This window comes from Haliotis rufescens, unplaced genomic scaffold (assembly GCF_023055435.1).
Source record: "Haliotis rufescens isolate VD_foot unplaced genomic scaffold, xgHalRufe1.0.p SCAF_15, whole genome shotgun sequence".
NCBI classification, from domain to species: domain Eukaryota; kingdom Metazoa; phylum Mollusca; class Gastropoda; order Lepetellida; family Haliotidae; genus Haliotis; species Haliotis rufescens.
In genome coordinates, this window is record NW_025963835.1 from 174,568 (window position 1) to 192,558 (window position 17,991).

The window sequence follows — 17,991 nt, forward strand, 5'->3', positions numbered from 1 at the left end:
TTAGAGATGTACAGTTAGTGGAGTACAACATTAGATGTGTACAATTAGTGGAGTACAACATTAGATGTGTACAATTAGTGGAGTACAACATCGAAGATGTACAATAAGTGGAGTACAACATCGAAGATGTACAATTAGTGGAGTACAACCTAAGAGATGAACAATCTGGTGGTACAACCTTAGAGATATACAACCAAGGGTGTATGATATGTACATTAGTGCTGTAAAATGCTGGCTACACTCATGGGTGTACAATTTGGTCATTAGTGATGTGCAAAATGGGGAGTACATCATTAGTCTAAATCAGTACTTAATTTCAGTGGTGGCTACTAATTGGTGGTTACTAATGATATATTCCCATGAACAAATATCCTTTAATTTTCCTTAAACAAATACCCTCTTCTTCTTCAGTAAATCGACTGGAAGGGTCAGTACCGGTCAAGTACGGCCTGCGGCTAAACATGGATGAGAAATACAAAACCCTGAAGAAGGAACTTAGTTCCTTGGCAACCATTCCTCCAGAGCAGATCCTTTTTGTGGAGGTCCTAGGCCCTATTGTCAAGGTAGGTCCCCTGTCTGGAGGTCCTAGGCCCTATTGTCAAGGTAGGTCCCCTGTCTGTGGAGGTCCTAGGCCCTATTGTCAAGGTAGGTCCCCTGACTGTGGAGGTCCTAGGCCCTATTGTCAAGGTAGGTCCCCTGTCTGTGGAGGTCCTAGGCCCTATTGTCAAGGTAGGTCCCCTGTCTGTGGAGGTCCTAGGCGCTATTGTCAAGTTTGGTCCCCTGTCTAGAGGTCCTAGGCCCTATTGTCAAGGTAGGTCCCCTGTCTAGAGGTCCTAGGCCCTATTGTCAAGGTAGGTCCCCTGTCTGTGGAGGTCCTGGGCTCTATTGTCAAGGTAGGTCCCCTGTCTGGAGGTCCTAGGCCCTATTGTCAAGGTAGGTCCCCTGTCTGTGGAGGTCCTAGGCCCTATTGTCAAGGTAGGTCCCCTGACTGTGGAGGTCCTAGGCCCTATTGTCAAGGTAGGTCCCCTGTCTGTGGAGGTCCTAGGCCCTATTGTCAAGGTAGGTCCCCTGTCTGTGGAGGTCCTAGGCTCTATTGTCAAGTTTGGTCCCCTGTCTAGAGGTCCTAGGCCCTATTGTCAAGGTAGGTCCCCTGTCTAGAGGTCCTAGGCCCTATTGTCAAGGTAGGTCCCCTGTCTGTGGAGGTCCTAGACCCTATTGTCAAGGAATGTCCCCTGTCTGTGGAGGTCCTAGGCTCTATTGTCAAGGTAGGTCACCTGTCTGGAGGTCCTAGGCACTATTGTCAAGGTAGGTCCTCTGTCTGTGGAGGTCCTAGGCCCTATTGTCAAGGTAAGTCCCCTGTCTGTGGAGGTCCTAGGCCTTATTGTCAAGGTAGGTCCTCTGTCTGTGGAGGTCCTGGGCCCTATTGTCAAGGTAAGTCCCCTGTCTGTGGAGGTCCTAGGCCTTATTGTCAAGGTAGGTCCCCTGTCTGTTGAGGTCCTAGGCCTCATTGTCAAAGTAGGTCCCCTGTCTGGGGAGGTCCTAGGCCTTATTGTCAAGGTAGGTCCCCTGTCTGTGGAGGTCCTAGGCCTCATTTTCAAAGTAGGTCCCCTGTCTGTGGAGGCCCTAGGCCCTGTTGTGATGGTAGGTCCCCTGTCTGTGGAGGTCCTAGGCCTCATTGTCAAAGTAGGTCCCCTGTCTGTGGAGGTCCTAGGCCTCATTGTCAAAGTAGGTCCCCTGTCTGTGGAGGCCCTAGGCCCTGTTGTGATGGTAGGTCCCCTGTCTGTGGAGGCCCTAGGCCTCATTGTCAAAGTAGGTCCCCTGTCTGGGGAGGTCCTAGGCCTCATTGTCAAAGTAGGTCCCCTGTCTGTGGAGGTCCTAGGCCTCATTGTCAAAGTAGGTCCCCTGTCTGTGGAGGTCCTAGGCCTCATTGTCAAAGTAGGTCCCCTGTCTGTGGAGGTCCTAGGCCTCATTGTCAAAGTAGGTCCCCTGTCTGTGGAGGCCCTAGGCCCTGTTGTGATGGTAGGTCCCCTGTCTGTGGAGGTCCTAGGCCTCATTGTCAAAGTAGGTCCCCTGTCTGTGGAGGTATTGTAGAGTTGGGAGGCTGAAATTGTTTTTATTAAGATCCAATTTAGATGATACTTTTCTTCATTTCACACGTTATTGTGCAATTGTGTAATTGTTCAAATTTAATTTGGATGTAGACTATTATGTAAAACAACATTCACTCCCTTGGTTAAAGAGGCAACTAATTGTATCGGTCACACTCGGGTTGAGTGTGTGCCATGTTCCTTGATATTGGACATTGCTTATGATATCAATCACTGGATTGTGTGGTCCAGACTCTGTTATTAACAGTCCTCCATCATATAGCTGGAATATGATCAACAAACAAACAAATGAATTCTAGAAGGATGCAGTACAAGTAAGTCGAAATGGCACTCCACCCACCCAGAGATAGGGAGTCATTAAACCATTGTTCGCCGTCACATTGCTGAGAGCAGCACTGAACAACAACAACAAAATCCATAACGGGTATTTGAACTAAATCTGAGACCATAGTCTCTTTCCCAGACATCTTGATCACTCCCCTGTTGTCTGGACCACACCACTGTTTACATGATTACACCACTGTTTACATGATCACACAAGCTCCTCACAAACACTTAACCACACTCGTTGACGTCACACTTCAAGCAGGTGGCCAGATGGGAGGAAATTGAGGATTTCCACAGACTCTGAATGATGAGTGGCTATTATGCTTATCAGTCAGTCAATCATATCTTGTACTTCTGATAATGAAACAAGGCTTGTACAAGTTTGGAAAAGTACTAGAAGTCTATTAGGGTTCTCAAAAGGAATATCTTCATCAGGGGCATGTTAGAGTCACTAGAAACAAGTATGACATTTATTTTCTGTAAGAGGCATTGTTTCAAGTGAATGTTGTTATTGCATGTGATAGCAGCTACACTTTCACTGTCAAAGCTATTCAGATTAGATATTATTATATTAGATATTATCATGATCATAACAATTGTAACTGTATGTCGCCCCTCATTTGGAACCCCAACCCTCAGTGCCTGCCGTAGCAATGATCTCTTACCCATCACCCCTCACCCATCATCCACTGCCCTCACTCCTTATCTCTAAACCTTATTTCTGACCTCACCCTCACCCCTCATCTCTGACCCTCATCCTCGACCCAGACCACTAATCCATGACCTCACCCCTCGTCCTCCACCCAGACCACTAATCCTGACCTCACCCCAAATCCTTGACTCAGACCACTAATCCCTGACCTCACCCCTAATCCTTGACTCAGACCACTAATCCCTGTCCTCAACCCTCATCCTCGACCCAGACCACTAATCCCTGACCTCACCCCTCATCATCGACCTGGACCACTAATCCCTGACCTCACCCCTCATCATCGACCAGGACCACTAATCCCTGTCTCACCCCTCGTCCTCTACCTGGATCACTAATCCCTGACCTCACCCCTCCTCCTCGACCTGGACAACTAATCCCTGACCTCACCCCTAATCCTCAACCTAGACCACTAATCCCTGACCTCACACCTCATCATCGACCTGGACCACTAATCCCTGTTTCACCCCTCCTCCTCTACCTGGACAACTAATCCCTGACCTCACCCCTAATCCTCAACCTAGACCACTAATCCCTGACCTCGCCCCTCGTCCTCTACCTGGACCACTAATCCCTGACCTCACCCCTCATCCTTGACCCAGACACTTGCATGTCACCATATCCCAATTTGCATGATTGATGTTCATGATATCAGTCACTGGATTGTCTGCCCCAGACTCGATTATATACAGGCTGACATCATATGGTTGGAATATTACTGAGTGCAGCGTTAAACAACAAACAAACAATAAACCTACAAATAATAAGTTGTTTAGGAAAGCACATTTGTTACTTACACAACATCATTTTGATTCTGTCTACTTTTGCAGAATTTAAGGTAAATTCAATCACAAAACATGATCGTGATGATAATAAATTGGTCTGGTTCATAACAACGCATAAAACATGTTTTTGTTTCGGAAACTGACATCATCCCCTTGATAATGAATCCCATCAATAAGCCAGAGTTCACCTGCAAAGCACTCATTGGTTGATGCAAGTTTCAAGAGATCAGCTGACAGATTTACAGCAACAAGGCAATTAGAAAGAGCCTTATCATTTCATAAATAACTGAAGCAGTGTTGGTTCGGTACAGAAGAATTATGATGCTATGTTCAACACTCATGTAGGGTTGGCTCGGTACTAGCCATTGTTCTCACAATGATATGTTGTTAGGAGTCAAGTGTCCCTGTCATCAATCTTTTCCACATCCGACATCTCGGAAGGGGTTTTCATATAAAGTGTGAGCGATAATGGTAGCTATAAACAGTCGGTCTTTGTTTGCCACATCTGATAATTAGATCCAATTGAATCCTTAATCTCATAATGTGGGGTATATTGATTTGAAAAAAAATGTTTTTTAAAAGGGTAATGAATGCAAACAAAATTACTTGTCAGTTGGAATCAAATGCAGTGACACGTTGCTAGCTTAGAATCTCAGTGTTCTGGGCCCACTTGCACAAAGCGATCTTAGCACTACAACTATTGTAAGCCTATGTTAAAGTATGGGAGTTACGATAACCTTAGCGCTAAGATCGCTTTGTGCAAGTGGGCCCTGGATGATTGCTGGCACAGCAGGTGATGTCTTCCTTTATACATCGGTGGCCCAGTCATCTTAGGCACTGCCATTAGCTTTGTAGAACGGTCCGATCGTGGTTTCGAAACCTTGTTCGCCTCGATTCTGTTTCTAGGTTTGTCAGCGCCATTTCCATACTCGTGGGTTTCACAAGGCAGTAGGGGTGGTGGGGTAACCTTGTGGTTAAAGCATTCGCTCTTCACGCTGAAGACCTTGGTTCGATTGCCCATATGGGTACAATGTGTGAAGCCCATTTCTGGTGTCCCCTGCAGTGATATTTCTGTAATATTGCTAGAAGCGGTGTAAAACCTCACTCACTCACTCATAAAGTGGTAAATATATGAGACCTGCATCACTTCAGGCTTTTCCTACCACATTAAGCTGTAAGGCCATGATATATCTGGAATACTGTCCAACGCATGTAATCCACAACTCACTCACTGATATACAAGCCTCATAGGATTCCTGGTTTGAATATGACCCCAGCAACCTATGCTGGTCGTAAAAGGTGACTACGTGGATGGGTTGGTCAGATTGGTGACATGGTTGATTGCATGCCATCGTACCCACATGGCATGGCTCGTTGCTTACAATATCAATCATTGAGTTTCATTTACTTTAAAATGTTATTAATGTAGTCAATCCTAAATTCAAATGGTAGCAGTTTTAAGGGTTTCAAAGTAGTTTAATACAGTGATCAGTTTACGCTGAAGATAGCACTTCTTGGCCCAGTACGTCATGAGAAGGGGTTAAAGATAAGAGGGGGCAACATGCTACTGTAGGAAATGTTTCTGCATCATTAAAATGTTTTGGCTGAGCATCAACTACTAACTACTAGAGCCGTGAAGATCCGGGGTAGAATAGGTCTTCAGCAACCCATGCTTATCGTAAAAGGCTACTATGCTTGTCGTAAGAGGCGAATAACGGGATTGGGTGGTCAGGCTTGCTGACTTGGTTAATGCATGTCATCATATCCCAATTGCGTGGATCGATGCTCATGATTGTGTGGTCCAGACTCGATTATTTACAGACCGCCGTCATATAGCTGGAATATTGCTAGTGCGGCTTTAAACAACAAACTAACTACTAACTATTAGTTTGTAATCTAAAAACATTTGCTGATGAACAATGTTTTGTCCAATTTTGTCTGACTGGGCTCAAATCTTTCATGGAAGAAGCTGCAGTTATTCCTTTATGTGATATGGGTGACATTTCACAAAAAGATGTTCACATTAACACGAGTTCATGTATTATGAACAAAAACTTTATTATTCAAAGTTGTGGTCCAGAGATTCAGTGTGCAGAGTTGCCTCCCTTACTTGTGGCAGGAATCACTTTGTGTTAGTACTGATCATTGATTCATTCTGGTTTTGGTCCCTGGTTTGTCTGTACCATACCTGTGCTCATGGTTTTATCCAAGTGGTAGACATCTTCACATATGTAACTTCAACTGACACCCTGTGATATAAGTGAAATACTGTTGAGGTAGAGCGACATCCTGTCACACTTGAATTTTCTCAAGGCTTCTAGGGGGAAGAGGCGGTGGGGCCCTGAAGGTCTGGGTTCAATTCCCCATATGGGTACAGTGTGTGAAACCCATACCAGGCATCCCTCTCCATGATATCCCTGGAATATTCCTAAAAGTGTCAAAAAACAATACTCACTCGAGGAGGAATGTAAAGTTGAGCTTATTTCCGACATTCCAGTACAGGATGTTCTCATGTAAAGTCACAAACTATTATCATTACAAACATATGACCATCATTGCATGGTGTGGCTTGAAAACTGCCTCAATGGCACCAGGTCTTTCCTGACTTGTCAGCCAACACACGCTGGAGTAGTATTGTTCACCACCGTCTCCTTTTGGACTTGCACTGAATGAGCTTCCTGGCCTCTGCCCGAAACTTCTTGTTCATGAATGAGTAGATGATGGGGTTGGCTGCGCTGTGGAGGAAGTAGGAGTAGAAGAGAAGGTAGTGCAGGTCCTGGAGCAGGTCGGGAATCAGGTCAGCGGAGATGAGCAGCGGTGGGCAGTAGGAGATGAAGTACACCACAGACACAATCATCAGGACCTTGGCTGTTTTGATGTGAGCAGTCCGCTGACGTCCGTATGTCAACTCCTGTCTGTTGGTCACATTGTCCGAACTGCCGAGGACTTTGTCGGTCTCATTTGAAGAGGTGGTTCGACTGACACGACAGTTTTCGGTTGACCCGAGTCCTGAGTCGCCTGGGCCTGCATCATCACTGTCAGGGTTGGAATTGTTGGAAGGCAACTGATGTGGTGGTTGGACCTGCTGGGGCCGAACACGCACAATGAAAATATTCCCATTTTCATTTTGGACAGGGATAATTCGAGCGATGTGTCGGAGTCTTGTCCACCAGTTCCTTCTTATGATTTGATTTTGGCTCCCTTTCTTGATGTCTTCTAGGACTGGGTGAACTTTGGTCTTCTTCAAAATGTTCCATTTACGGTTCTGTTTGAAAACTTTAATGAAGATTAAAGAATATGTGATGGTCAGTAGGATGAACACTGTACAGATGATGCCAACGACAGCTTTCCAGTAGCCCTGAAGTGATTCCTCAGTTATCAGGATTGTATTCGGCATGCAGAGTCCAAGATATTGAATTATGCCTGGATTGTCTCCCATTTGGTACACTCCTACACCAAGTGTAGGTGGCAGCCCCATAATGATTCCAATGACAATGATCGCAACAATGGTCATCTTGGCCAGAGAAGTCGACAGTGGACCTTCAGCGGCCATACAAATGAGATAGTATCTATCAAACCCTATAGCCATGAGAGTCAGAGCAGAAACGGGAATTGATGACATCCGAATAAACTCCCAAATTTTGCACACAGCATCGAGTTTGAACGGGTAGGACCAGTTCTTGACGAGGACCCCAGGCAGGACGGCCATACAGATGACGAGGTCCACAATGGCCAGAAACAGGATGAAGTAGGTTGAGGTGTGTTTGATGAAGCTCCGGGAGAAAACACAGATGACGATGATGTTGCCAACAGCGCCGATAACAAAGAGAAGGGAGAGAACTGCTGTGAGGATGTACAAGTCTGGCACATCACTTCGACGCATCAAGGCATATAGGTCGTCTAAACTGCCATCATCTTTGACATCAGTCAAATTGTCAGTAAAGTTCATCTTGGGCAACATTACATATCCTTCGCTGAACTCTCGGTTGGTCTGTTTCAATCAGAAAGATTGTTGAAAATTCCTCTTTGAAATATCTTCACACGTAATCACTTGGATACGCTTAGACACCATTTTAACTTCACATTGCAAATAGGAGACATCTGAAATGACAAATGAATATTTTAATTTTTCATCATTAGGTGAGTTGGATTTACACAGTCAGGTTTAATGGACATGTTTGGGTCCCTGATGGGCAGAATAGTTCCATGGGCTCCATTCCAAAGAGGGATCTTAGCACTATGCCTAGTAAACCTTTGTTCAAGTATCGGAGTTACAATCTTGTAGGTGCTTAGATCACTTTGTGGAACAGGTCCCTGGTGCCTGTCACCTGAGTCAAATAAAATGTTGTGGTCACAGAGAGCCCCCGGATCTTCATGGGTTGAGAGATATTCACTGACATAATACACCCACGTGCTTGGCTACAACTGGCCTTATATTACTGGCAATGTATGTAATCATTATGAAATTTGTGACATAAATAATCTCAATATTTTCTGAAATTTGTAATTCATTACAACACAAGGTACAAAAAACGTCAGTTCACATCAATATGGAATTACTAAATGATGATATTTGTTTATTCATGCCTATACACATTTTGAAATCAAGTTTTGTAAACATTTATTAAATATGTTATATCTTCATCAACCCACAGCAATATGAAAACCTACATGTTTCAGAAGCAATGAAATAGGAAAAATTATTTTGAAGTCTCACCTTTCTGACTTCATCCTCAACTGGACAGTGATCACGGCGCCAGAGTTGCCATACAGTAATGATCACTCCGTTAACAGGGATCTGTTGCTTTATTGACAGGAGATTTGTCCGGTATGAGAAACGCATGTAATTTCCACCATTATTACCCAGGCAGTGAGACAGAATCATTGGATGAGGGATTGGACCAGGCAGAAAACAAACAGTGCCGATTAATCTTCATGGTTCTCTTATAAACTGCTACCTAATGAAATACTATCGTATCTCGGCAACCTGGAGAGCTCCTTGACGGCAATATTGAAGCATACTCCATTTTCAAAGATGGTGCCTACGTCACAGAGGCCAAAAGATAGACAAAGGGATTGTCTGATGTTATGGAAGGCCGTTTAGGGGGCAGTTCAAATGTTTGGTGGATAAATTAAATTTATTCATAAAGTTTTGTGACGTACCCATGACTCCGTGAACTAAACCTTAATTATGGATATGTTGACATCCCAGAGATTTATCTAGACCTGCTCAGAGGCTGATACTCAGCCCCACGTCTGCAGTAAATGACAGTAAAAAGTCCCAATTTGAATAAAACAATTCCCAGTATCTCAGAGTTTACAAAAAAAAGAACATAAAAAAATCAAATTTTGAACAATATCACCATTTTTTCCCAACTTGCTTGCCAAAGGCTCTTAGTTTGGAATCACACAACAGAGGTTTTGGAGACACAGCATGCTTGGTTTTTAACTTGCTCGTGAAATATGAGAAAGATGGTTCTTTTCTTAATTTTATATTCCGTTATATCAATGCTGTTAATTTTCAGAGTAAAAATATGGTGATTAAAGCTTTTATTGACTTGAACTTGACACAGAAAATGTTTTCGTATGAGAAACCTGTTAACCCCACCAAACTTAGAGAAACTATTGAACTGCTCCCACAGTGACGTGGTGAGATTGTTGTATGAATAGAATTTGTCCACTGATAAGGCCCGGTCAGATAATGTTTTATCGGTGTTTTGGCGATGGAGTCTGACATGTGTGCCTGTTATCAGTTGGATATGGGCCATTTGTACTGCACAGATGTGTTTCTGCAGGAATGTGTTATAGTAGAACAACTGTATTCGGCGTAATAAGTGCCCCGCTCTCATAAGCGCCCACAGCGATATTTGCTAATATATTGCCTAGTAAACAATCCCAGTCAGCATCCCTTCCGATTGATCAATGTACACAAGATTGATTTATTCGTGTATAATACGTGTGTTATATGCATACTTAATTATGGGAAATTAAATTCTGAAAAAATATATCTGTCGTATATAAACATTTCAGGCTGTCAGCATAAACCATGAAATTTATCTTTCAACTCTGTTGTTTTTCACCAAAATAATATTCTAATAAGAGCCCCCTTTTCCTTGTTTTGAGAGTGCCATGGGCGCTTATTATGTCGAATATGGTATGCCAAGTTTAATTTTATGATTTTTATTGCTTTCATGCCAACTATCATGATTTGCGTTGTCCTTCCGCGCGACATTTTGCCTTATTGACATTTCTTCTGAAATTACAAGGCACATGAAACTGTATGTGAATTATTCCAGGTATGTTTTCTCTGAAATGCGCTCCAAGAATTCCATTCCAATTTTTAAACATGGCCGCCATGGACGCCATATTGAAAATGTCATATTTGGCCATTATACTACATTTCTGCATGTGTTAATATGAAATTTGATATGCAGCGAGTATGTGGACTTCACAATAACACATAATATGTTTTTTTGACATATTTTAAATCTTGTATGAGTGATGATGTCTCTAGAAAGTGCTCTCAAAATTCCAATCTGATTTTTTAAAACATGGCTGCCATTAGTTTTCCATAATTCAAGTGAGTTTCAGAGCCTTGTGGCTCTATTTTTTTAGTTTTAGCCAAGAACAGCAATCAGAAAAAAATAGTTGGAATGTATTTTTATTTGCCTGGCTGTTCCAGCTTAAATGATTTAAAAAAAATAGAAATATTGAACAACAAAAATCATCCAAATAAAGGTAACTATTAACTTTTAGACAACAATTGTTTAAGTTGTTAAATGTAGTCTCAGGACTCTGCTTTTACAGAAGTAAATACTACTGTAAACATACTAACCTTCCAGCACGACCGTATTCGACGTAATAAGCGCCCAGGGTGCTCTCAAAATTAGAAATAGGGGGCTCTTATTAGAATATTATTTTGGTGAAAAAAAACAGAGTTGAAAGATTGCAAATTTTTTTTGGTTTATGCTGACAGCCTGAAATGATTTAAAAGAAGAATCTGTGTGTATTATACATGGTAGATATATTTTCCAGAATTTAATTGCCCATAATTAAGGATGCATATAACACGTGTGCGTATTATACAATTATACATGAATAAATAAATCTTGTGTACATTGATCAATCGGAAAGGGTGCTATTTGGGATTGTTCACTAGCCAATATATTAGCAAATATCGCTGTGGGCGCTTATTAGAGAGGGGCGTATATTACATCAAAGACGGTATTTCTTATAAACCTAACCGATTCAAACATCTTTTGAAATGAGATAACAACATATTGTGCAACTGAAATATTTTTATTCATTATTTATCAACTCAAGTTAATCCATTCGCAACATTGTGTCACCATAAATGTTAAACAGTGTGGCCTTGTCTTATTGATGACACTTAGTAGCTTTAACTTACCAAATAAAGTAACATAGCAACTTGTCCCTGTGCCCTTGGTACAGTGCTTCTCCCTAACTCTATGGGCCATCTGGCACTCTCATGCAGATAGCAGGCCATCAATACTGGTACTGGGGCCTCACACAGGCACACAAGTGCATCAAGGGTATCAAGTGCATCAAGTAGGCTCTAAAACAGATTATTTTTACCTGGTGATCCAGGTATTTTCGGTTGGGGAAATGATACTAATAATCTGTTTTTCTGTCATTGTAATCCTGTTTTTAAAATGTAAATCTTTTTGTTTATGTTAATATTACTGATTGAAAATGTTTTTTATGGAGAATATAAAAGTCTTCAATTTGTTTCTGACAGTGTTGGATGTAAAGAGTGAAATTACATAATAGAACGTTATTTTGAAAAGGAAAGTTTTGAATAATTATCAAATGAGCTCTGTATAACATAAGAGGACTGCTTATCATTCTTTCTTTCATGTTTAACACACCACTAAACAGGGGCATAGTCTAGTGGTTAAAGCGTTCGCTCAGGTTCGATTCCCCAGATGGGTACAATGTGTGAAGCCCATTTGTGGTGTCCCCCGCCGTGATGTTGCTGGAATATTGCTTAAAGCGGCGTAAAACCATATTCACTCACTCACTCACTCACTCACTCACTCACTCACTCACTCACTCACTCACTCATTACTGAACAATATTCTGGGTTGAGTGATCTGTAAATAACTGAATTAGGACAGGACAAACCGGTGATTGATATCAAGAGCACCATCCAATGCCTTTTGGGTATGATGAAATGCAATCAAGAATAGTGCAAGTTGTAGGAATTTTCGTCTCTGTGGTCCAGTGGTAGAGCGTCCGCCCAGAGAGCAGAAGGTCTGGGGTTCGACCCCCGGCCGCGTCATACCAAAATACGTTAAAAGATGGTACTTGTTGTTACCCTGTCTGACGCTCGGCATTAAGGGCCTTAAACAAGGACTGGTCAGCTAAGAGTCAGTATTCTGTGTCTGAGTGGGGTATTCATGTTAAACTGCAGCATGGTATCTCAGTGGGCTAGCACTATAAATCAGCATGATTCCGGACTAGTACAAGCAGCCACGTACAAACGTGCATGCACGTCGCTATATAAGTGCAATAATCTTGGACGCTACGTAAAACCCTATTTCACCTCACCTCATAACAATTGGAAATATAGTCAAACCATGTTGTGTCCAACTCATGGGGATGAGGAAGAATGTTTTAGTTATCCAAGGCTCGAAACATCAGGGGAATTATGGAATACTTGAGACTCACAAATAAGTTCGGTTGAGTCCCATCTGGGAGTCAAACCCACACTCTCAGAGTGAGGCACCAAATCGCCAGCCTTTGACCACTTTCTAATATAATGCCCAAAGCAGCATAAAACCCAACTCACTCGTCAAGACAGAATATGTTTGCTGACAGCCTCATCTCTTGTTTGTAGACATTACCACAAGACAACCAGAAGATCCGGACATTACTTGGAGGAACGCTATATGCCTACGAGTTACCACCGACGCCTGAAATTGAACCTCTGTCAGCAGAGGAAGAACTGGCACTTTCCAAATCCACAAACACCACCATCACAATCAGCACAACCAAAGAGAGCATCGGGCTCAGTGAAATACAAAGAGGATTAACATCAAGTAGGTCATAGGTCTTGTTGGTAGATCTGGATTGAGAGTTGAAATAATGTATTATTTCTCAGACCTGTTTTTATTTCACCTTGTTTACAGGTTATTTTTTCTACAAAGGTATGCAGCTGTGTTCATGTTAATGTAAAATAGATTTTGTTTTTTCACACTTGCATGTTTTGAACTTATCTTTCAATTCATCAAAGATAAAGAGGTCATGCAAATAAACATTTTAATTGTTTTTTTTATTTTCTGATTGTTTCGTTTGACACCAGCAGGTCAAATCTGTAAACCGAAAATAAAAAAGTGTCACCTGAGGAAGTATTTATTCTCCAAGAACATTTCTCATTCCTAGAGCCCATTTCCGGTGTCCCCCGCCGTGTTATTGCTGGAATATTGCGAAAAGCTCATTCCTAGTTGTGTTGTGTTTTCCTGTCATAAACAAATACAGAAGTATATGCTCTCCCTGTAGAACGCCAGCCACAGAATTCTTCATCAGTCAATGGCAACCTGCCAAATGGTCAACCGCCTCAGCTTGAAGTGTCACCAGCCCACCGATCAGAAACTGACTCCCCAGGTGCTCACTCCCGCAGTCCCAGCAGCGCTAGCAACATCGCCGACAGCATGATCAAGTCAGGGGTTGACACCCTGTTCAATGGCTTCGTTATTGGAGTGCACAGGAAAATGGTAGGAGGGATAGAAACAATTAGTCTGTTGTATTGTTTCTGATCAAACATCTACATATACTTGTGTGAGATTCTATATTGTGTGTGTTTTGACTCACTTGACTGAAAGTCCAGGTTACATAAATGGATCTGGTGTTTAGGCTTGATGCTGGATGCTCATGATGTCAGTCACTGGATTGTTGGGTCCAGAGTCAAATATTTACGGAACGCTGCCATATAGCTGCAAAATTGCTGAGTCAAGCGTTAAACAACAAACAAAAACTTTTTGGGTGGCCCAAATGTGGGTTCCAAACTCAAAATCACCCTGATTATGATTCTTGGTTAGTCAGCACCATACCAAGGCTCACGGGTTTCAGCAAGGTGGTAAATGTCTGTCCTGCATCACTTTGGGCTTTCCTCCCACATGAGGGGGCAGGGGTGTCGCAGTCGTCTAAGGCGCCGCGATTCGCTGTGCAGAGTTGCGTCCCTTGTGCACGCTAGAAACCAATGATTGCAGGTTCAAATCCCGGTTTGCCCCAATTTTATTTTGAGGTTTGTCAGCACCATACCCGTGCTCGTGGGTTTCACCGAAGTGGTAAACGTCTGAGGCCTGCATCACTTCGGGCTTTCCTCCCACATTAAGCTGACACGCCGCGATATGACTGGAATACTGTTAAAAGCGGCGTTAAACCCAACTCACTCACTTACTCACTCACTCCTCCCACATGAAGCTGACACACCAAAGGCTGAGACTTACGTCATTCATTCAGTGAAGAAATATCATCATATATCTCATGTGTTACACATTGTAAGAAATGCATGAGTTTTGTAAATGTTAAAACCAAACACTGTCTCAGAAATGAATTCCAATTCTAACATGCCATTTCTCTTTTTCAGATTTTAATGGATGTATATTTCTTATCATCTCAAAAAACTCGTCCAAGTTTGTTCGGGACGCCGATAATTATTCCATGTGTTGAGAAAACCACCAACCAGGATCTCTACAAGTTTGTGTGGACACAGGTCGCCCGATTGGTCAGTCCGCTGCCTCCCTCAGAGGCCAAAGCAGCCAATCATGCACAAGATTGGTAGGTCACTGCTTTCATGCATTATAACCATTTAAAAACTGCTTCACTTCCAGCGAATATGACCGCCTCCGTGGTCTAATGGTAGATCGTCCACCCGGAGAGAGGAAGGTCCAGGGTTCGATCCCCAGCCGCGTCATACCAAAAGACGTTAAAAGATGGTACTTGTTGTTACCCTGTATGGCGCTCGGCATTAAGGGGCTAAAACAAGGACTGGTCGGCTCGGAGTCAGTATACTGTGTCTGAGTGGGGTATTCATGTTAAACTGCGGCATGGTATCTCAGTGTGCTAGTACTATAAATCGGCATCAGTCCGGACTAGTACAAGCAGCCACACACACATACACGTGCATGCACGTCGCCATATAAGTGCAATAATCTTGGACGCGATGTTAAACCTCATTTCACCTCACTCCGGCGAATATGCTACCTCTGTTGTATCATTACCATAGTCCTCCTTTATTTTTGGCTCTCATCATTCTTTAAAAATCTTCAGATTTTCAACCGATTTCCTCTTCACTGTCAGCTATCCATAATCAGTTGTATGTATAATTGTCTTGTACTGCCCGATTATGTTGCACATGCGTAAGGCAGGAAAACCTCACATTGTTACTTTTCATTTGTGGCAGTTATTGTAAAACTGCCTATATTTGTAAATATAATTAGCATTAAATGATTTTCTGCTTGCATTGACAGTGATGACAGCCTGTGTTATGAATACCCCTTCACACTGAAGGTCGTTCAGAAGGATGGGTTTACATGTGCCAAATGCCCGTGGTATAGGTAAGTTTTCTGCATATCCCACCTGATGATGATGATGATGATCTTTCTGACCATAGGATGTTGTATGATGATGATGATGGTGATACTTACATTATTATATCAATACATGGTCAAAGCACCCTCACAATACTGTCAGTCTACTGTTCCACAACATCAGGGGGCACAGTAGGCCCAGTCTTCTAAGGCGTGATTCGCTGTGCAGAGTTGCGTCCCTTGGGCACGCCAGAAACCTATGATCGTGGGTCCAAATCCTGGGTTCACCCCGATTATGTTTCTAGGTTTGTCAGCACCATATCAGTGCTTGTCGATTTCAACGAAGAGGTAAACGTCTGAGACCTGCATAACTTTGGGCTTTCCTCCACATTAAGCTGACATGCCGTGATATAACTGGAATACTGTTAAGAGTGGTGTTAAACTCACTCACTCACTCACTCACTCACTCACTCACTCACTCACTCACTCACTCACTCACTCACTCACTCACTCACTCACTCACTCCACAACATCAGTCAAAACCTTTCTCACGTCCTGGTGAATATTTGTGACAAAACATTTCATGTGTCCTAACAGATACTCATTACACGGCTGAGAGTGGGATAATGTAGAATGTGCACCAGTCATGATATAGTAGTGACTGCACAACTACTATTACTTGTCAAAGGGAAGACTCACTACGTAAAGGAATCTACAATTTTCCATTGTTAAGCATCTGTATGTTTGTTGTTCCAGGTTTTGCCGAGGATGCAAGGTGGATTGTAATGCTAATTTATTTAACTTTGGGGGGTCGTTCCTGGCAATAGACTGGGAGCCCACGGCGCTGCATCTCCGCTACCAGACAACTCAAGAAAGGGTGAGTCGAGGAGTGGAGGGAGTCGACATCTAGCAGAGCAGGATAGAGTCCTCCAGGACTCTCCAGTGTATCATATCTCCCTTGTATTATGCTAAATACACTGGACCCATTCATCACCAGAGCTTTGTCTTGAGTCCAGTTTGAATGACACACCAAGATGGACATCAAATCAGATTATACTGTTCTTTCAAGTGGCGCTACCCCCAGTAAACATGACTCGAATTTAAAATTATTTCTGGAATGTCTTGTAACAGACCCGTGAAGATCCGGGGTAGAATAGGTCTTCAGCAACCCATGCTTGCCGTAAAAGGCGACTTGCTTGTCATAAAAGGTGACTAACAGGATCGGGTGGTCAGGCTCGCTGACTTGGTTGATGCATGTCATCAATCCCAGTCGTGTGGATTGATGCTCATGATGTCAATCAGTGATTCTGTTAGAGATGGAGGTCACTTATGAAATGAAGTTATGGGGCCAGGGTATATTTCATACGCTGGAAAATTAAGGAAATTGTTTTAAAGTAGACTCCATCACAACTTAAATACTCTGACATCCAAACAACAGGAATTTGACTTCAGATTTGAATCAGCTCAACTGAGATCGGATATCTAAACAATAATCTGTCATAGAGACATTGAAACAAATATATCCAATACAGCCCATGCAAGTCTATAATGTTTGGCACCCATACTTGCCGTAAAAGGCGACTATGCTTGTCGTAACAGGCGACTAAGGGGATCGGGTGGTCAGGCTCGCTTACTTGGTTGATGCATGTCATCGATTCCCAATTGCGTATGCTGTCACTTGCGTATCACTGGATTGTCTGGTCCAGACTCGATTATTTACAGACCGCCGTCATATAGCTGGAATATTGCTGAGTACGGCGTTAAACAACAAACAAACAAAAAAACTATAATGTTTGGCAAGTCTAGATAACTGCAGTATCGGGAAATGAAGAAATTTTCTTGGCTTCTTTTTATAATATTTTATAAATATAATTTAACAACTGTTATTTCTGTAAAATAGTTCATATCAGAGACTAGATGTAAGTCTATCAAAACAACAACGATTCAAGTGAACGCCCTTCAAATCATTTTGATATTCCATGTTGTCATCTCTACTTTCAGTTTTTTGAGGAGCATGCAAGTGTTGAAGAGAGTCGCAGGAAGCAGACAGAGCCAATCGACCTTGACACATGTCTGCAGGCCTTCACCAAAGAGGAGGATCTCGGGGAAGAGGAGCTGTACTACTGCTCCAAGTGCAAGAAGCACTGTCTGGCGTCCAAGAAGCTGGACATCTGGAGGCTGCCTCCCATACTGGTGGGTGGGGAGACAACCAATGACATCGGTTCACACTTTCAGGTTGATCTTGATGCTAAGGCACTGTAAACTGCTGTAGAGAGTTGCTTCCCCTAGCTTTGACAGGATCTGATGGTCATTTGTTTGCCCCAATAATGATCATTTAAAATAGTTAGTTAGGATACCTGTGATTGTGTGTTGAACCAAAGTGATAAATGGCGACAATCGGAACCACTGTTAAGTTGACATTTTGTAACTGAAATACTGTCCAAAATGGCATTAAGCCAAACTCACTCACTTTACATGTTTGAGATAATAACTATTTTAGTGTTGTA

The 17,991-nt window shown here is 42.6% G+C and overlaps 2 protein-coding genes across 3 annotated transcripts in view; one reads left to right on the forward strand and one right to left on the reverse strand.

The window, feature by feature from the left end:
* The window catches only part of LOC124142099 (ubiquitin carboxyl-terminal hydrolase 32-like), an 84,534-nt gene that overhangs the window by 56,173 nt on the left and 10,370 nt on the right, over positions 1-17,991 (forward strand). For both annotated transcript variants that reach the window (XM_046510380.2, XM_046510381.2), the window contains 7 exons: positions 412-563; positions 12,790-12,991; positions 13,452-13,666; positions 14,542-14,732; positions 15,425-15,511; positions 16,241-16,361; positions 17,486-17,677. In XM_046510380.2, coding sequence (XP_046366336.2) covers positions 412-563; positions 12,790-12,991; positions 13,452-13,666; positions 14,542-14,732; positions 15,425-15,511; positions 16,241-16,361; positions 17,486-17,677 — 1,160 coding nt within the window. The remainder of the gene's footprint in view (positions 1-411; positions 564-12,789; positions 12,992-13,451; positions 13,667-14,541; positions 14,733-15,424; positions 15,512-16,240; positions 16,362-17,485; positions 17,678-17,991) is intronic.
* Positions 5,743-9,023, reverse strand: LOC124142100 (cholecystokinin receptor type A-like). Its single transcript, XM_046510382.2, has 2 exons — positions 8,647-9,023; positions 5,743-8,030 (listed from the first exon to the last, which is right to left on the reverse strand). Exon 2 carries the CDS (start codon positions 7,888-7,890, stop codon positions 6,568-6,570), a length of 1,323 nt encoding a protein of 440 aa, XP_046366338.2. The 5' UTR covers positions 7,891-8,030; positions 8,647-9,023; the 3' UTR covers positions 5,743-6,567.

Coding starts and splice junctions, on each gene's coding strand:
- LOC124142100 (XM_046510382.2), bottom strand. CDS start 7,890: ATGTTGCCCAAGATGAACTTTACTGACAATTTGACTGATGTCAAAGAT.